Consider the following 21,686-nt stretch of genomic DNA (forward strand, 5'->3'; position numbering starts at 1 on the left):
TTCCTGATGAATTAGAGAAATAGTGAGCATCTTGTACAGTCTTTCAATTTTATGAATACAGAAACTAAACCCCAGGAAGGGACATGACTATCTAAGGTCACGAAGTCAACCAGGTACAGAGCTAGAGGTAACGCCTCTGCCTCCTCTAAGTCCCAGTTTAATACTCTCAACACTTCACAACTTGATGACTGTTGCTCCCTCTAAAGTCTTGAAGAATTTATAATGCAGCGCCTCCCGATATATCTTAACAATAGCATGCCTTTTATCGCTCAACCTTTGCATTTTTTTGCATCTTTTTTTATCCTTGACTGAATTATAAGTACTGTGAGGCCAAGGACTGTATTGAGTTTCTGCTGCATTACTCCAAGAGCCTCCTGTAGGTCTGAGCACCCCTTAGGGTCTAGGTCTATCCTGATTGACTGCCTCACTAGTGGTAGGAGAAAGCAGCCCAGGGGCACAATGCATAATGCAAGTAAAAACAGCATCTCCACAGGAATTTGTTTTCTGCGTGATAATCAGTCTTCATAATGGGAATTAGTGCCAATGAACAAATAAAAATGTGTCTGAGTTTCTATATTCATTTTCCATTTCACAGAGACATGGTATGTGTAGAATTTTATACATTGGCATCTCAATGAACAAAATATATTTTTAATATATTGGCATCAGTATTAGGATGAATAAACTCATGGTAAGTAAAACTAATAATTTTTCTTCTCCAGTATAATTGTTGGAAATCTAATTTTAAGCATGGAAAAAAAGAAGGTAAAATACCCAAAGAATTACATTAAAAGTCAAAAAGCTGAAAGAGAGAATAGGCTTGGGTACTAAATTTGCCAGGTCAATACAATATGTATTTTACAATTCTAGAAAATAAAACATATAAAATAAAGTATACTACAGTCTCAATTATCTTTTAGAAGTAGATGATTTATATATTATTTCTCCTCAACTGCTCTCTGCCAGTTCACAAGGAAAAAAGAACACCAGTTTGAGAATACTGACTAAATTTCTTCTGGACAAGAGTAAGGCTAATAAAGAAGACATAAAGAACAAATTTAAAAAGAGTCCTTTATAACTTCCAGGGCAGCACTTGTGCCAAGAGCTGACTGTGCTTTGTACATATATTACCTTCAATTGTAATGTTGAAAAACATTGCTCTATTCAAAAGCTCTAACAATAAGCATCCACACAGAGTTAGCAGGCCTAAATAATTCCTCATCATCCTGGGATGCAAAATGATGCTGGAAAGAACTATCTTGTATGTTAAATATGTAGGTCAATATTTGAACTGAATGAAGTTATGGACACATTTTGGATGTGGGGCGCAGTCATGGGAGACGTCACAGAGGTTTCCAAAAGGCTCTAGCAAAACAAGGGAAGTGAATTAAAAGATCAAAAAAACCTCAAAAAGGAGTCAATACTCACAATGTTCATCAGGGTGAGGAGGTAGTTTTGGACGTGCTCCTTGCCATGGAAACGGACCACAGAGTCATCCACTCCCAGCAGCACCTCGATGTTGTAATCGTTTTCTCCCGCGTGTCTGCGTTGCCTCATGGCTTCATTCAACTGCTGGTCAATGTTGCTGTAAACAGTACCTAGATCATCAAGGCCTTCCAGATCCGATTCTATTAAGAAACAAAAGGAACCCAGGCATTTCAGTTTCCCCAATGGGCCTTCTAGTAACTTCTTACAAAAAAAGATCTTCTTGGGGAACTATAATTATCATCCATAGTCACCAAGATGTAGCTTTTCAGTTTATTCCTTAAATAATGTGCAAGTGCATGTGTTCAGATAGACCTCCTATAAATTCAACACAGAACAGCAACACTGAGGGCAAAATAATATTACTGCATAGAAAGCAGTGCCACCAGCCAGACCGACTGTTCCAGGAGGAACAGAGTATTTAATCTTCCTCCAGCTGTATCCTCAGTGCAGAGCCAAAGGGTGCAGAACATACGTGGGCTAAGTAGCTATTAAATAAACGGAGACTATAAACTTAAAGTTCACAGCTTGATAAGTTTACAGTGGTTAAGTTACTTTAATTATGGAGTGTGGAATTTGTATCACATAAATCTAAACTGCTTCTTTTTCAAGTAGCCTTAACTTAAAAATCAAATTATAGCATGGCAACACAACAAACAGCATTTAGTGGTATGACTATCAGTGACCATATATTACTTTATTTCTTATGAGTGTGGTTTTCTAGTTAATGCTGCTAGGCAGACAATATAGGTCTTCCACATTTGTACTGGCCATCATCTGGATAGCAGGCCATTTCAATAGCTGTATATCTGAATCCGTGAGATACCAAAGTAAAAATTCAGTCAGAAAATTACCTATAACAGAAGAATATAAAAGTATAAACTATTTTATGCTGTGGAAGGAACTTAATTATTTTTACTTTCCAAGCAGATATACATATACATAATACACAGAGAGAGATATACAGATATACATGTACATATATATCTCTAGATCATCTATGTATCTATCTATGTACCTGCTTGCTATCTATCTATCTATCTATCTACCTGCTATCTATCTATCTATCTACCTATCTGTCTATCTGTCTATCTATCTACCTGGAGAGAAAGAGAGTGAGAGGCATTTTCAGGTTCTAGTTATCTAGATTATCTAATTACCTAGATTCAGATTACCATAGTTTTGGTGAAGAAAATGCTTTGGTGAATTAAAAAATAAAATATGTTATTTGAATACTAAAATAAAAGTTATTAATCAAAACTGCAGGTACAGAACTGAAAGAATACTCATTCCCATTTCAAATATATGAAACCTGGAAAGGATTTTATTTTACATACTGCCTTGATGACTAAAACAATCACATATCTAAAAAGAAGTCTGACAGAACCAATTCTGACTCATGCTTTATATGGAGGCTTATTTAGCATTGTACTGAGGCCTGTAAGCCATTTGAAGCAATGTCTGACATTAATGAATAGGCATCTCCCTCTCCATCTTTGTGGTGTTAGTAAAGTTGAGGGGGAAAAAGCAGTGTCTCTTGGTCAAGAAGATTGATAACCAAGCCCTAGCCACATGGGACTAGAAGTAGTAGAAATAAAGATCTCACTCATACCCTTTCCACTTTTAAAAAATATATAGAAACACCAGCACCCTCCCCTACAAGTATGGGCACAGCCTCTGAATATGACTACTGAGGTTTGAAAGCTATACTGTAATTTACTTTGACCCAAGCCCAAATGCTAGATCATTAACTGGGATTTTTCTGCTCATCAGGGAATCACATTGGCTCTACAATAAGTAAATAACTTTCACCACCATCCACATCAAATAGAAATCTTTCCTTAAAAGCTGTTTTTAAGAGCTGTAAACCCACACTGAGGGCAAGAGACTACACCTGCAAACAGCTTTACTATTCAACCTCAGTCTCTTCACACACTTGAGAATGTGAAAGGTTGTGATAGCTAGCGTACAAATAGGAAATTCATACATGAGCTCCCAGTTCTAAAAATGGCTCTTTTTGGCAGAACTGTCAGTGGCAGTATCCAATGGAAATATACTAGCAATGTCATCATGTCATTAAGTCTGATGCATCAATGAGGAAGGCTGAATACTTATTTCAGAAGGACAGTTCATCTTGCTCTAAGATACCTTTGGTTTGGCCTTTGCATTCCTCCTAAAATAGGTGGTTTTTTGGTAAGTGAATCTATTTTTTCATTGCATGAGGAACCTGAGAAGGAAGAAGGACGTCTTTTTCTTTCAACCATTGCTTTCATTCAATCAAGAATACTTCTTACATTTAGGTCTTTAATCCATTTTGAGTTTATTTTTGTGTATGGTGTTAGGGAGTGTTCTAATTTCATTCTTTTACATGTAGCTGTCCCGTTTTCCCAGCACCACTTACTGAAGAGGTTGTCTTTTCTCCACTGTATATTCTTGCCTCCTTTATCAAAAATAAGGTAACCATATGTGTGTGGGTTTATCTCCGGGCTTTCTATCCTGTTCCATTGATCTATTGTTCTGTTTTTGTGCCAGTGTCATACTGTCTTGATTACTGTAGCTTTGTAGTATAGTCTGAAGTCAGGGAGTATGATTCCTCCAGCTCCGTTCTTCTTTCTCAAGATTGCTTTGGCTGTTCAGGGTCTTTTGTGTTTCCATACAAATTGTGAAATATATTTGTTCTAGTTCTGTAAAAAATGCCATTGGTAGTTTGAGAGCGATTACACTGAAACTGTAGATTGCTTTGGGTAGCATAATCATTTTCACAATGTTGATTCTTCCAATCCAAGAACATAGTATCTCTCTCCAAGGAAGATATACAGATTGCCAACAAACACATGAAAGGATGCTCAACATCACTAATCATTAGAGAAATGCAAATCAAAACTACCATGAATTATGACCTCACACCAGTCAGAATGGCCATCATCAAAAAATCTACAAACAATGAATGCTGGAGAGGGTGTGGTGAAAAGGGAACCCTCTTGCACTGTTGGTGGGAATGTAAATTGATACAGCCACTATGGAGAACAGTATGGAGGTTCCTTAAAAAACTACAAATAGAACTACCATATGACCCAGCAATCCCGCTACTGGGCATATACCCTGAGAAAACCATAATTCATAAAGAGTCATGTACCACAATGCTCACTGCAGCTCTATTTACAATAGCCAGGACATGGAAGCAACCTAAGCGTCCATTGACAGATAAATGGATAAAGAAGATGTGGCACATATATACAATGGAATATTACTCAGCTATAAAAAGAAATGAAATTGAGTTAGTTGCTGTGAGGTGGATGGACCTAGAGTCTGTCATACAGAGTGAAGTAAGTCAAAAAAAGAAAAACAAATACCGTGTGCTAACACATATATATGGAATATTTAAAAAAAAATGTTTCTGAAGAACGTAGGGGCAGGACAGGAATAAAGACGCAGACGTAGAGAATGGACTTGAGGACACGGAGAGTCGGAAGGGTAAGCTGGGACAAAGGCAGAGAGTGGCATTGACATATATACACTGCAAAATAGCTAGCTAGCAGGAAGCAGCCGCATAACACAGGGAGATCAGCTCGGTGCTTTGTGACCACCTAGAGGGGTGGGATATGAAGGGTGGGAGGGAGACGCAAGAGGGAGGAGATATGGGGATATATGTATATGTATAGCTGATTCACTTTGTTATAAAGCAGAAACTAACACACCATTGTAAAGCAATTATACTCCAATAAAGATGTTAAAAAAAAAAAAAAAGAATACTTCTGTCCCTATTTCCTCCTGTGCCATATAGTGTTCTTTTCTGTGATTCCTAAAGTGGGCAATGTCAAACATTTGAAAAAAAGACAGTGGTGGAATAACTTCTGGTATGTTTTATTTATATACATCCCTATTAATTAACAAATAGGTCTGAGGCTGTGAAACATCTTCATTCATAATGAATTTTTCGCAGTATACATACTTTACGATATAATGTTCACAAGCTTTGTAATCAGATATACCTGGCTTCAAATCCTGGCAGTGTCGCACCCTAGAAGTGTGATTTTACTTAAGATGCCTAACCTCTCTGAGCCTCAGTTTTCTCATCTGTAGAATGGGATAATAATACCTCTTTTGCAGAGTTGTTGTGATTATATAATTAATATTAGTAAAAACACTGTATACAGTGCTTAGATATAAGTGCTCAACAAATTGTACTTACTGCTATTACTACTACTATGATGATGATGATTATGATGATGATGCTGATTTCCCATTATGATAGGTTTTCTATACCTTTTAAAGCTTCCTACATTTTATTTTATATGTCACATATCAAATGGTTATAGTTCTTTTAAAATAGAGGTGAGAAAAAATCTGGAATTAATAAAGGAAAATCTGAATTGCTGATAATTTTAGAAAGAATGAGGGTAACAATATCTCATGAAGAGCACAAAGTAGATAAAGCAGAGAAGAATCTAGCATGTTTACTTTCAGTTAAAATTAGGATTAAATCCAATGAGACAAACTTGCTTAGTAGATTAAACATCTAATATCAAATTGGAAAGAGCTTATAGATGGCACTGATCTTCACTCAGTGCATATTTATTGAGTACCCACTCAATAAATGGTAGATCCTGAGAAGATTAAGAACTCTTTAGTTGTTAACTCTGGGAACCACACGGTTGTACCAGATTTATATTCAGAATGAAGCTGAATTTGTATCATGTAGTCACAGACAATTATATTGGCTTAGATCACTTCCACAAGTTCTACTTTAAACGGACCTAATCAGGGTATTAGAACATGCCTTTTAGTGATAGTTCACACCTTTCTAAAGCTTCAGAGTTTAAAAGCAGACACACACTTTGACAAAATGTGTGTAATTCTAATTCTGTGTCTACTTCTACCATTCTCTCTGTGCCCCCATAAGTATAGGAATAAGAACACTTAAAGGTGAATATCATGTTAGTCATGTCCAAACACTCCCTATCAGATCTGTTTTCTGCTTTAAGGACTGAGGAATCACAGAGAAGTCAATAGGCAAGTTCAAGAAGTGAAAGCAGAGTGACATTTTGTGTTGGGTGTTGCAAACTATGGATCTCTGTGACACACTGTTGGCATCCTGCTGAGTAAGTGCATTCAAGGTGATTTGAAAGGCTGTGGCTGAGTTGGACAGCAGAGATTGATTGATGTGATAACAGAATTAGCAGGAAAACTGAGCATCTTAAAATATATCAATCAATAAATAAGGCCTTGCAATAAGTATAGTGTGCTACTTATTCCCCATGCTTCATTCCGAAAAACTGATGCTTAGGGTACTTTTCAAGCTTCACAGAAATATCAAAGGCAATCCCCTTAGCACTTAGAGTGAGTTTTCTGTTTTTCAAACTATTTGGGAAATGTATGTTTTTGAAACTTACCTTAGAAGTTACTGATGAGAATTAATTAATATTTTGGAAACATTTTGATGGTACCCTTTTTTGTACCCCGTAGCTTCCCAATGGCTGTAAAGGCACTTTCAGAAAAATAATGATTTTACTATAAATTTACTATAAAGCCTGTTTTTACAGAAAATATGAAATGTTTGGGGGCAAACAGGTGACCAATCAAGTCACAGTAAATATAGTTATTTTTAGAGTTAAAGATAGGATATAGTGTTAAATCAGAATTTTGAACTTACCAAATAGATAAAGTAGAATATAATTCATTTTGCTAATTTATAACACTTGGGCCTAAGACATTTTCAGGATGGAATATGGCATGTTTACATGCTTAATTACATTTACAGGAAATCTAAGTGTAGATTGGTGAAATCACTTCTCACCCCAGAAAAAATTCCTATGGTTAAAAAATGACAGGAGACAAACTTAAAATTGGAAAGGTACAAGTTCTGATCAAATTCTGAAACTGATACAGATACATTTGAGGTTGGGATACAATCTTAAGCATACTGTGATAGGGAATGTGATAGAAGCATCTACCCTACATCCATTCTGTTATGCCTAAGGAATAGATTGTCATTCTATGTGAGGTAGAAATAAACCCAGTTAAAAGTCATTCGCAGACTCCCTTGAGACTAAGGACCACACATCTCTAGTCCTTCACTTAGTATTCCTTCCAGCTGCCTGGACCTTGGTCATGATATCAAGAGTTCTTTGAGGTAAGCCTGGATTCAAGGCATGTGCTTAGTTTGGTAGAATAGCTATAAAGAAGGGATCTGACCCCAAGGTGACTACGGAGCTGGCATCCCAGCCCTGGAACCGACTTCGTTACACAAAGTGCTATGGAGGACAGCACTTCCATCCTGTTTAGGCCATGTTTGGGTTTTCTTTTACATGTCACTGAATCTAGTCTTAATAGATATGACATTGACAATATTTAATTTTATTGTGTAGATTCCCTCTGCTCTCCTACTCCCTTTGGGAATGCAAGTTAATTTCATGTTAATAAGAGAATGATAAAGTAAGATTCACTTTACCAAAATGTCCCACAGCAGCTTTCTCTGTAGTGCATCTACTTCAGAAAATGAGGGAAAAAATGTTTTGCAGTAACAATAAACACAGAATGAATCTATATGTAGAAATTTGGCATTCTTCATGAACAGACTCCTGCCGTGAAAATGAAGTGACTGGAATGCCAGCTGGATTTTCCAATGGTAGGTGGAGATCCTAAGATCAGAGCTAAAAATAGGCGTAAAATCCAACACATGTCATCTGTTAAGGTCAGAAACAGAGAGGAGTTAACTTAAGTAATTGTTTTGACCTGTTTGTATCATTGGACAGTGATTTTTCCATTGATATAATTTAAATAAATTTATATTGTTGTGATTCCAAAAAGATACAGTAACAGCATCTCCACACATATGGGGGTACCATTATACCAAGATTAATAAAATGTTTTTTTGAAAAGCAGCTGAATCCTTCAAGAACTGGGAAATTCCATAGTGATAGTTCAAAGAACTATATTCAGGCCAATTTATGATGCCAATTTTGAAGTTTCATTAAGTAACTGTTGCTCTTCTTAAAAAAAGACATTACCGTTGAATGAATATTAGTTTCCGTGATTTCTTTTCCCCAATAGTTCTAATTCTAAAGTACATGTTTGCTTTTGTTTTCACTGACTACTTTAAGGGGTAGCAGATGGCATTTTTAAACGGAAAACTTCTTACTTTTTAAGTAAAAAAACCCAATGTTTTCATGCTTTGAGTTTGTGATCATTAGCGAATGAACAAAATAGAAAGGTCACTTCATTGTCCAATATACAGAAAATCCTGACTGTTATAACAATCTCCTATATGTCAGTTAGAACGTTTTTAGCTTCAAATAAAGAAAACTTTATTTAAAGTGTCTTAAACAATCAGGAAATATATTAATTTGCACTACAAGAGGTCCAGAGGTAGGGTGATTCCTGGGCTAATCAGTTCATCAATAGATCAGGTACACACTTCTTTCCATCTTTTCACATCCTGCTTTGTCTTCCAATTCACTTCTTTGATTATTTCAGAATGGCTGCACCAATTCCAGCATCAGAGCCAGGTACCACAAATTATATCTCTTTTGCATGTCTTTCTTAAAAGTAGGCAAAAATCTTTCCTAGAAGCCCTCTGGTACATTTAACTACGTGTTTCAGTGGCCTGAACTGAATCACAAGGCCATGTAAAAATCATTCAAAGATAACTGAACTCACACATGCCTTATTCCAATCAGAAATCAACTTCTGTAACTGAAGCCAGCCTCCTCTGAAGTACATGTTTAGGAAAAGTGTGGGTTCATGAATAGTACGGAGATCCTATTTAAAAAGATGAAGGGGGAAGGCCTTGAAATAAAAGAGGAGGGGGAAATGGAAACTGCACAGGCAATTCACATTGCTGAATCCTCCTTTTTTTGCGGGGGGGGGGGTACGCGGGCCCCTCATTGCTGTGGCCTTTCCCGTTGCGGAGCACAGGCTCCGGACGCGCAGGCTCAGCGGCCATGGCTCACGGGCCCAGCCGCTCTGCGGCATGTGGGATCTTCCCGGACCGGGGCACGAACCCGTGTCCCCTGCATCAGCAGGCGGACTCTCAACCACTGCGCCACGAGGGAAGCCCCTGAATCCTCCTTTATAAGTCCTCCTCTTCCACATTCCCTAGTAACAGTCTTCCATTGGTCTCTTTTACTCTATCTTAGTTTGCATTCATGCATTTTATGTTTCATTTCTCTTATTGTAATCTGCCTGCCTACAGATCACTTCTGCATTCTTTTGGCCCGGAAATGGCTGTTGACATTCAGTCCTTCGTTCCTATAGTAGTGGACTCATCACTGCTGCTTGCTCAGCCCCATTCCAACCATTTCTTGAATAAATCACTGAAATGTCTGGGTGTGGGCAGGGTTGTCAGACAAAGTACAGTATTTTCTGTTCAATTCAAATGTCAGATAAACAACAATTTTTTTTAGTATAAGTATGTCCCAAATATTATCATGGGACCTACCTAATACTAAAAACTTCTTCCATGTTTACCCGAACTTCAAATTTAAATGAGAATCCTGCATTTTTAGTTGCTAAATCTGGCAAATCTAGGTGTGGGGCTTCTGTCTTTCTCCAGGCAGTTCATGTAGGTACAACGACCTACACCCTCCTGCCTTCACTTCCCCACTCCACCCCTGGACACTCAGCTCTAGCAGTGGGCATTGACCCAGGCAGGGCCAAGTACTGTATTCCATTTCTTTGACTCTAGTAATTGGATGGGCAGATGGCCTAACTCATGACAATGAAACTATGACCTAGGACCATTTTATTTGGAACTACTAGGGAAGAGAAGTTCTCTCTACTGAGCTTGAAACTAGCAGAATATAACAGTGAAGGTGCTTGGGGAAAGCTCAGGACAGTTGTTGGTCTAAGGTTAATGCAAGAAGAGGAAAGTGAAGATTATTAATGGAAAGAATAGTTCTGTTCCAGTGATGACTCCAAGCCTCTGAATTCAACCATTCTTTTGATTTTTTCGGTTTTGTGAGTCAATAAACAATATTACCACCTGATTTTCTTCTCTTACTGCTTTCGAAAAAAATTCTTGCTGAAAACAGTTTGATGTTAGTTCATAACAACTGAAAATAAAAGAACCTTGATGAATAAACCCATCTATGTCCTTCCTGCTACAGTCACTGATTTTCCTCATTTTCCTTCCCACTCTTTAATAAACTATTCTTGGGCTGTACAGTCCCTTGAAAATGATGATATAGTCTGTTTATATTAAAAATCTCCCAAATTAATTATTTTATTCTCTTTATATCATTTTAAATTTAAGGACTTTTCTACTAGTGATCTACTTTCTAGTTTGTTTCTTCCATTGATCTTATTCAGGTAAAATCATAGTTTAATTATGGAAGATAGTACAGTTTTTAATTTTCAAATTTTTTTTTTTTTTTTTTTGGTACGCGGGCCTCTCACTGTTGTGGCCTCTCCCGTTGCGGAGCACAGGCTCCGGACGCGCAGGCTCAGCAGCCATGGCTCACGGGCCCAGCCGCTCTGCAGCATGTGGGATCTTCCCGGACCGGGGCACGAACCCGCGTCCCCTGCATCGGCAGGCGGACTCTCAACCACTGCGCCACCAGGGAAGCCCCTAATTTTCAAATTTTACTTCTCTCTACATTTAATAGCATTCTAATGAACTTTTCTCCTCCTCTTGACTAAATTATATTCTTTCTTATTTATGGCTTTTGTAGTTCAGCTCTACTAAATCAGAGTAGAGGAAGCGGTCCCTACACCCAATTTACCAGATTACATTCTACTAATCTGACACTGCTAGAAGTTAAAGTTTTCTAAGTAAAATCAACTGCATAAAGTACAGACAGAATTCCATTTCATAGCTGCCAGTTTCAAAGCTCAAGTTACTTCTATCAGTTGCCTCCTATATGCTACTTTATTAAGGGTAAAGGGATTTCTTTACCCAAATTTCCCCAGACACTCTACTTCAGCATACTAAATTTTTCTCCAAGGGTATATGGAATGATTTAATAAAACTTTAAACAAGTCCTTAGAGCCAAACTATGAATATTAACATTAAGTATTTATTATTTCTGATAAATAATTAAAGAACAGGGCTGCTTGACCTGGCACTGTTCTAAGCACTTGCGAGTACAGCAGTGGACAAATCAAATGTGGAGCTTGCCCGTATAGAACTTATGTTCCAGTGATAAGAATGATGAAGCAGTGTAAGAAGAATAAAACAGGATGAGGGGAATAAGAGTGACAAGGTGAAGTGTGCACAATTTTTAGTGAAGATGTTCAAAAGAAGGCAGAAAATGGACAGAGATATTGTAAAGTAATGGAAGGGGCCACATGAGTATCAAAGTTATATTTGTGTGAGATACATGCAAACTTTTATACATATATGTAAATCTTTAATTTATATGTATATTGTAGATCTTTCACAATGAGGTTGTAGAGTATAACACAAAGAAAGTCAGAATAGATTCAGAGTGTGGTAGGCAGACTTTCTAAAATGGCCCCACAAAGATCCCCAGAACTTGTGAATTTGATGAGATATGATCACATTATATGCACAGCTGACTGTGAGACAAAGGTGTTATTCAGTTGGCCCTGATCTGACCTCCTGAGCCATTAAAAGCAGAGAGCTTTTGCTGAGAGAAAGCGGGAGGAGAGAAGTTCTAGAGTGTGAACCATGAGAATGACATGACTTGCCGTTGCTGGTTTTGAAGACAGACGCAGCCTGTGCAAGGACCAGAGAGAGGTCTTCAGTTGCTGACATTGAACCCTAGTCAGCGGGGAGATGGTCCCACAACAACAGTCCCACAACAACAAGGACCTAAACTCTGCCAACAACCTGAATGAGCCTGGAAGTGGATTCCTTCTTTCCCAGAGCCTCCAGAGCAGAGTTCAAACTGTCTAGAACCTTGATTTTGGCCTTGTGATACCCTAAGCTTTAAACCCAGTCCAGTGACCTTAGTTTCTGATCTATAAGAACTTCGAGCTAATAAATGAGGGCTATTTTAAGCCACTAAGTTCTTGGTGTTTGTTATAAGGCAACGAAACAATACAAAGAAAATAGAGATCTAGGCCCAGCTTTGCTATGATCCATCTGTATGATTTTGAGAAAGATGTCAAACTTATCTGCACATCAGTTTCCTTATCTATAAAATAAATAGGCAGTGCTAGAGGATCTTTCTTCCTGGCTAAATTTCCATAATTAATAATTGGGCCATCATTTCACTATTTTAGATTATTAAAGTTGCTTATTGTTGTTATGGTTTTTTTGATCATACATGATGGATCATATGTATAATTAATCTGCTGCTAAATCCTTAATCAAGGGTACAATTCACAATTTAAATATATTTGTACATGGAAAAAGGTACTACACTATAAGAGATCCTACATTATGATATAAAATATTTCATGACAATGTAGAAGTCTAGTAATTTATCACAATAAGAAAAAAATCTTCTCATTCACCTTTAAAGAGGAACCGAGTGTCCATAAAGTCTGGAGGTACAAACAAATATACAGAACAATGTCAAGGACATCTTCAGTCTCTGCTCTGAAAGATAAAATATTATCTATGTTTCCAGATTTTATAGACAACCTATGAAAGGTTGAGTAAAGGTGACATTTAGATTATTTAGCTATTTACACATCCATAACACAGACCAGAATTTTATACTAAGTGATTAAAAATACACTTTATGCCTTTTTGTTGTAATGCAGCAAAATTTTACTAGGCTACCTCCAATAAATTTTCTTTTAAAATTTAGTTATAAGGATATAAAGTTAAAAATGTGTATTATCAGAACATTAAATATTGAAGAAATAGTCTTTCAACATGTTTTTATCTAAAGTGCTACGTTCATTTGAATAATACTGATCAAATAGTTTTGGCCTATGTTTAGATGCAAGGTCACTTTTCATAATTATATCTTATGTAGTCAGTATATTTGAGCCATAATAATTACTGCATATTTAAGACAAATTTACAATAGAACCACATTTGTTACCAAATACTATGAATGGAATAGTACAACTCCTAATCCACAAAAGACATTATCCAAGTTAAATTTAATAACATACCATTTTTGGCATTCGAATAAGATTGTTGAGCCATTCCTAGAGTGCATTTCCACTAAAGTCACTTATTTGCTAAAAATAAAACTATTCTTAGTGTAAGGAATAAATTTTGCTAGAGAAAAGAAACTCTGTTATATTTACATTTTTTAAAATATATGCCCATAATACATTCTTCCAGCTAGTATTGATCATGTGGAAGAAAAAAATTGGGGGTATTTTTCTATCTTCTATTTTTTTAACTTACGGAATATAGTTTTAATAGCTATTTAATGCTTTGAATTCTAACATTTCTGTCAGTCTTGACTGACTGATTTTTCTCACCCTTCTGGGCTGCGATTTCCTGTATCTTTGCATACTTGGTAATTTTGATCAGATGTCTAACATAGTGAATTTTACCTTCTTGGCTGCTGAATATCTTTGTATTCCTATAAATTTCATGAGCTTTGTTCTTGGATGTGGCTAAATTACTTAAAAACAGTTTGGTCCTTTCAGATCTTGTTTTTAAGATGTATTAAGCAGGATCAGAGCAGTGCCCATCTAGAGCTACTCACCACTACTGAGGCAAGACCCCTCTGCACATGCTCCATCCAGTGCTGGGTGAACCATGAGATACTCCAGCCTGCCTCATGGGAACAAGCACTAAGCCCAGCCCTATGGAAGTGTGGGCACTGTTCCCCTAATCCTCTTGCGTGGTTTTTTTCCAAGCTTTGCAGTTTCTTCACCTGTATGTGCTGATCACGACTCGACTAAACACTAAAGGGGAACCTCTTCAGATCTTCAGAGTTTTACCTCTGTGTAGCTCTCTCTTCCTCCAGACTCAGTCTGTGAACTCTGTCCGCCTTCAACTCCCCAGACTCTCAGCTCTGGCTTCTCAACTCTGTCAGGCTCAGCCGGGGTTCTCCTTCCCTGAGATTCAGACTAGAAATCCTCCAGGCAGTAAACTGGGGTAATGTTGAGTCTCACTGCATTTGTTTCTCATCTCTTGGGGATCACCGTCCTTCACTGCCAGATAGCCAGTGTCTTGCAAACTATTGTTTCATATATTTTGTTCGTTTCTGGATGTTTAAAGCAGGAGGGTAAATCCAGTCTCTGTTATTCCACCTTGGCCAAGAGTAGAAGTTCACTTAATTTGGTTTTGCTAAGAACATATGGTGGGGTTTAGAAACTTGGATTTATAGGCATGTTACTCTGTAACATGACTTAGAATTTTCTATAGCCATTAAGCTTTCCTTAGTTGACTTTCTATACACATTTAATTGGACTGACGGAAGTTGGGTAGTAGTGAAATGTTCAGTGTAAACACCCTGATAACACTCTTTTAATACAAAAATCATACTTTTATGAGATATTAAATCCCCTGGAATATGTCCTTGCAGCACACAGTATCAGATGAAGGGAGAGAAAGCTGAGCAGTATTCAGTAAATCTCAAAAAAAATTCTATTCACCTTTCTCATAAAACGATATGAGTTTCTTTGTTCATTACCAGCTGGCTGAGCCAAGAGGCATTCACTGTAACTAAGTTTACAGAAAGAAACTGTCTTCCAAGGGTAGCAACCCCCCCCAAATCTGCTTATTACTTAACACAAACATGGAGCAAGTTCAAAAAATTAAAACCTTAGCAAACACAGGTATCGCCTTACAGTCCAAAGAACGTGATGTTTGACACAGTCATTGAAAATGTTTTGCAGGCGTCCCTGGTGGCACAGTGGTTAAGAATCCGCCTGTCAATGCAGGGGGCCCGGGTTTGAGCCCTGGTCCAGGAAGATCCCACATGCCATGGAGCAACTAAGCCCGTGCGCCACTACTACTGAGCCTGCACTCTAGAGCCCATGAGCCACAACTACTGCCTAGAGCCTGTGCTCTGCAACAAGAGAAGCCACTGCAATGAGAAGCCTGCACACTGCAATGAAGATCCACAACTAGAGAAAGCCACACGCAGCAACAAAGAGCCAATGCAGCCAAGAAATAAGTAATAAATAAATAAATTTATATTAAAAAAAAGAATGAAAAAGAAAATGTTTTGCACTGAGTTTTTCAGAGATTTACAAACTAGGTTTAAAAAAACACACATTTGGATGATAGAAAATTGGGGGTGAACTTTAGGAAGTCATGTTACGGAAGTGAAGGCAAGAAATAAATTCTGTAAATCAGGTTCACTGTGGGCCATCCCTTACAATCAACAAAAAGGGCCACAACAAGCAGGATGAAACCACTTACTCAAAAAAGGAATCATCTTGTGATAAGTGAAAAAAAAGGGAAACAAGGACGATTCATTGGTGTACTAGGTCTGATTGTATCTAAATTAATCTTTCTAGATTTAAAGATCTTTTTGCAATTTGAGTGCAAGAAAGCTAAACATTTATATGTTCAACTCAAAGTGAGGAATGACATATTTGATAGGTTAACATAGATGGAGTGAAACCATTAACCACTGAAGTGTCATCAAGGTCAATAAATGCTGAATTTCTTCAAATATCAGATGGGAAATCCAGACTACAGGTAGCAATTCTATTTCTAAGTGAGTGTGTATGGATTTCATCTCGACTTATTCAGTACTTTTAAAGATCTAATAGATTGGTAATATAAGGAGAATTCTCACTAATGAAAATGTTAGAGTTACTAGAAAAGGCTCATGACCTCCTTTCCTCATGCTTCCCCTTCTCTTCCTTCCCCTTCTCTTTCTTTCAGTTCCTTGCTCCCTTCATTCCCTTGTTGCTTTATTTCTTTCCATCTCTTCCTTAATTCCTTCCATCCATCTATTTCCAAACATTTCTTGAGCACTTTTTCAGCATAGAATTCGATCTGGTTTCTAGGAATAAAGCACAGTTCCTATCACTGAAGTGGTTACAGCTTAATAGGAAAGAAATATAAACAGATATTTTCATACAAGGTAAGTATGTAACTGAAAAAGAACCAGCTTCCTACCTGGAAGAGTCTGGGAGCATTTCAACAGAGGAGGTGACAGCTGCACTGGATTTTGAAAGACACTCAGAAGTTAGACACGTGGAGAAATAGAGAGGGCCGTTCTAGGCAAGGACATAGTGTGTGCAGAAGACCTGAACAGTACTGATATCCTGGGAGAACAGACTTTAAAGAGGATGGAGCAAAAAGTGAAGATTTGTGCTGACAGATGTGGTCACTAAGGGAGACTGAAGCAAGATCATGAAGAATCTTACATATTTTACAGACAGGCTTGGAGCCAGTTTTCTGGGGGCTTGTATGATCTCTGTATCATGCCTGTTATCCTGGCATAAATACTAGTAATGTTTTCTCTCCACTTTCAAATGTGGTCCAGTTTGAACAAATTAAGTGGTTGCCCTACTTAGAGGTCTCTCAGTATAGAGTGTGATTTCTAGAAGGAGAGCTGAATCTACGTAATTCTCTTGTTATGTGTGCACTTAGGTTCAATGATAACAGTGAGACTGCAAGAACAGGCCTCTCATGTTCTCGTTGCAGTGATGTGCTTTCCTAGTTGTGGATGCAGGTGTGTGAATCCAGTGATTTGTCAGTCGACATCCATTCCAACTTCCTTGTGTCCTGTAATGCTGCAGAAGCTGAAACTGTGAGCCCCAATGTACTTGCAGCTAGGCTCCCAGGTGAGCATGGGGTTAAGCCAATTAGAAGCACTCAGGTGAGATTTGAACTCAGAAGTGGCAAATGTGGTTGGAGATGCACTGTGGGGACCAAGGTTTTTTATATTAACATCCTAGGTCTGGTTGCCAGCTGCGTTGATGCTGAGAGGAAAGTGCGGTAGCAGTAGTGCCAGTTTGTTATCCTCACAGAGCATTTTCGGTGGCAAGTTCTTGGAGTCAACAGGTCCAGCAGCGGCAGCTTGCCCCTCTTCCCCCTCACAGCAATAGCAGCTGCCCGGGTGGGCCAATCAGCTGCATCGTTCTGGGAACTAGTACTGGAGCCCAAGCCTAAGGGCCACTCCAATCCTTCCAACAATTTAAATGTGCAAATAATTCTTTATACTAAATCCTTTCATGCTTAAAATAGCTGGTGTGGTTTCAATTTCCTGGAACTGAACCCTGACACATATATAGTAAGTTATTTAGCAAAACTGGGCCTCAAATCCACAGCCATGTAATAAGAGGGTTGAGCTATTCAGTGACCTGAAAGATCCCTCCTACCTCTAGAATTTTGCTTCTGTGATTCTATACTTTTGTGGAGTCTGACGAATACCTCTATTTTTCTCTCCCGTATCCCTCAGAAACTGCTTCCAATATGGCCTCTAGCTTACATTTCCATATACAGTAAGTTCCCTACATACGAACCTTCAAGTTGTGAACTTTCAAAGATGTGAACGTGCCCCTGTATGCCAGCTGTTGTACTGTACTACTGTACTTTTCAAGGTACTGTATTGTAAGATTAAAAATGTTTTATTTTTTGTGTTTTTTTTAATGTATTATTTGTGTGAAAAGTATTATAAACCTATTAGGTACAGTACTACATAACTGATTGTGTTAGTTGGGTACCTAGGCTAACTCTGTTGGACTTATGAACAAATTGGACTTATGAACGCACTCTTGGAATGGAACTCGTTTGTATGTAGGGGACTTACTATAACTGTTTCACTAGTATCACTATTATTACATTTTTAGTATTCGGAAAATGCACCAAAAGCCAGAGGACATGTTCAAGACAGGGATGAGAGAGGACTCATTCATTTAACAAACATCTAGTGAGCACCTATTATGTGACAGGTGTTCTTAAGTAATATTTTATAAACGCCTTGACCTAGTCCAGGCATTTGTTTACACAAAATATTCCTGGAAGTACATTTTCTCTTTGTGTGGTTTGCAATGTAATAATAAAGTTCACTCCCTAACCTGTAGATAGCCCTCCTTACCCCTTTCCACTCCAGGTTACAGTCACTACAGCTGCTTCTTTATAGAAGCTGACCTGAGTCAAATCAGGATTTCTTTTCCTTTGTCTGTAACCACCGTCTCCAGTTCTAGCCCATTTTGCTTTCTCCAGTTGAGTGAATCGTCCCACATTCTCTTCACTGATGCAGTCTTCCAACTCGACATTTCATTCCTCTCTACTCTTAGTTTTCCATATGTCTCTTTAGGTGGTCCTTTGCTGGATCCTGTCCTTGTCTCCAATTGGCTGAGAATCACCCAAGCAAGGCTCTTTTCTTTTTATACATGTTCCCTTGGATAAATCATTCAGTCATAGAATTTTAATACATTTTAAACCCTTGAGCTACATATCCTGAGTTATATGACATTTCTACATTGCTGGTCCAATGGCTTCTCATTATTATTATTCTCAAAACATTAACTTATCTCAACATAGTACATCCTTCAACAATCTTCTTGTACTTCCTTTCCAGGCAATCAAAACCCTGAAGTCAATTTTTACTTTGCCTGCCCCATCAAGTCATCGCCAAATTCTGATAATACTTGCTACACAATATTCTTAGATTTGCCATTTCTATCTGCACTTTTGCATTCAATGTCATATTCCATGTTCTATATATTGGACTGTGTCTTCTCTTTTGCTGTTTTCTGTCCACACCCATCCTATGTTCAGTCACTTAAATTATCTACTTTAAATGTTACTCCAAGAGCATTTGGTAGTACAAATTTCCTTTCCTCATTAAATCTAAACCTTTTATAATTGGCCAAACATTTCACTACCTAAAGTACACATCTCTTTTTGTATCCTAGTTTTATTTTTTTCTCCAGAAGAGTTAACCTAATTATTGGTCATTACACAGTCTACTCATTTTTGCCATTTTTCTTATTTCATCAGCCTAGAATGTTGTCTACCTGAATAAAAGAATATCTAAAAAAATACTTAAAGGAATCGATCAAAGCCTTCCCTGTTGGAGGATCATCTCCTCTGACTTAATCAATATATTTAGCAGTCCCAGATAACTTTCCACTAACATTTGTCAAGCCAAAAATTCAAAAAAGAAACAAAATTTTTCAAGGGTAAATTCATGTGCTATATTTTTCCTCTTGTTTGATAAAAGTCAGAATAAGTTCTTGGTAAAGCAAAGACTGGTCACAGGTAATAAAACTCACCATAGCACATAACTTTATATAACAACAAGGCTGAAAACTAGGTATATACTACATAGTGTTTGTTAATAATAACTGTTGTACTCATATAAGAAGCATATGATATATGAGTTAGTGCACCTTTATCCAATTTGCTTTGGAATGCTTCATTATATTGATTCCACCATAAAGTAGACAGAGGGACATAAATAAATGTTCTTGAATGCAGAATATTTTTGTGGGTAAAAAAAAAATCTGATAACGATTGCATCCATTTTTTTAAATGGGGAAATGTGCTAAAAAGTAGTCCAATAAGCCTGAAACACATTAAGAGATCAATAAATGTTCATTAAACAAATAAATGAGTCAACAAATAAGCAGGTAAGTGGTTTGAGTTTAGAGAAAATGAGGATTTAAATGGATCATAATGTATCAATGCACAAAAAGTGGAAGAATGGAAAAGCAAAGCATAACAACTAATTGTTGCTGAAGTTTCTAGTGGTACTAGAAGTGATAATATCAAAGAAAAACTGGAGACAAGTCATACATCTGAGAGTAGGTGTATAATTAAATAAATTATATCTCATCATAAATACATACAAAGGCACACGCTATAACACTGTATGGAATTATATTATAGTTCATGTATATGTATACATTTATTTACATATATATACATATAAAATACAGTCAATCCCCAATATTTGTTGATTTTGTATTTGTGAATTTGCTTACTCACTAAAATTTATTTGTAACCTCCAAGTCAATACTCACAGTGCTTTCTCAGTCATCTGCAGACATGCACAGAGTGGCAAAAAAATTCAATAAAGCAAGAAAATAAAAAAGAATTATGATTTATAAGGGAGAAATAAACATGTCATTATTTCTATATGACATGATTGTTTTTATAGAAATCCAAAAGAATCTACAGAATTTATAAATGAATTAAGCAAGTCACTGAATACAAAGCCAAAATAGAAAAATATTACTTGAATTTTATATATTAACAGCAAACAAAAACAAATGAAATTTATCAGCAGTTAGGGAAAAAATCCCATTTAAAAGAGTATAAAAACTCAAATTCTTAGGAAAAAAATCTAACAAAGATGTGGTAGACCTCTACACTGAAACTATAAACATTAATACTTAAAGACATTGAGCCACAGAGTTGGAGAAAATATTTGCAAAACATATCTAACAAAGTATTCATATCCAGAATATAAAAGTACACCTACAAAACTATAAGAACAAGACAGCATCCAATTTTAAAATGTGTCCTTAAATGTACACTTCACAAGTATAACAATCTAATAGCCTATAGATACATACAAATGTTCTCAACATTGTTAGACATCAGGAAAAACAAATTAAAGTCAGGTAAAACATACCTACTACAGTCACTACAACTGGAAAATAAAACTTGACAATATCAAGCATTGGGTAAGATACGGATCAACTGGAACTCTCATACACTGCAGGTGGGAATATATGTTGGTATACTACCTTGTAAACCACTTAGCATTATCTAAGAGTTGAATATATGCATATCCTATGACAGCAATTCTACTACGCAAACACTAAGCAGAAATGAGCACATATGTACACCCACCACAATACACAAACAAGATTATTCATAGCTATTTATAATAGCTAAAACTGAAAAAACAGATAGGATGAATAAATCATGCTAAATTGTACAAGGGAATAGTATAAAGCAATTAAAAAGAATGAACTGAAAAGGGAATCCTCCTACACTGTTGGGGGAATGTAAATTGGTACAACCACTATGGAAAACAGAATGAAGGTTCCTTAAAAAACTAAAAATAGAGTTGCCATATGATCTAGCAATCTGACTTCTGGGCATATATCTGGAGAAAACTATAATTCAAAAGATACATGCACGCCAATGTTCATAGCAGCACTATTTACAGTAGCCATGACATGGAAGCAACCTAAACACCCACTGACAGATGAATAAAGAAGATGTGGTACATATATACAATGGAATATTACTCAGCCATAAAAAAGAATGAAATAATGTCATTTGTAGCAACACAGACGGACCTAGAGATTATCATACTAAGTGCAATAAGTCAGAGAAAGACAAATATCATATGATATCATTTATATGTAGAATCTAAAATATGATACAAATGAAC

The 21,686-nt window shown here is 37.0% G+C and overlaps 1 protein-coding gene across 2 annotated transcripts in view; it reads right to left on the reverse strand.

Annotated features, from left to right (window-relative positions):
- The window catches only part of ADAMTS3 (ADAM metallopeptidase with thrombospondin type 1 motif 3), a 296,493-nt gene that overhangs the window by 66,899 nt on the left and 207,908 nt on the right, over positions 1 to 21,686 (reverse strand). For both annotated transcript variants that reach the window (XR_010943064.1, XM_067736248.1), the window contains exon 5: positions 1,429 to 1,628. Coding sequence is in view for 1 of the 2 variants with exons in the window: in XM_067736248.1 (XP_067592349.1) it covers positions 1,429 to 1,628 (200 nt within the window). In the remaining variant the exon portion in view is untranslated. The remainder of the gene's footprint in view (positions 1 to 1,428; positions 1,629 to 21,686) is intronic.

Source organism: Pseudorca crassidens, chromosome 4 (assembly GCF_039906515.1).
Source record: "Pseudorca crassidens isolate mPseCra1 chromosome 4, mPseCra1.hap1, whole genome shotgun sequence".
Lineage (NCBI taxonomy): Eukaryota > Metazoa > Chordata > Mammalia > Artiodactyla > Delphinidae > Pseudorca > Pseudorca crassidens.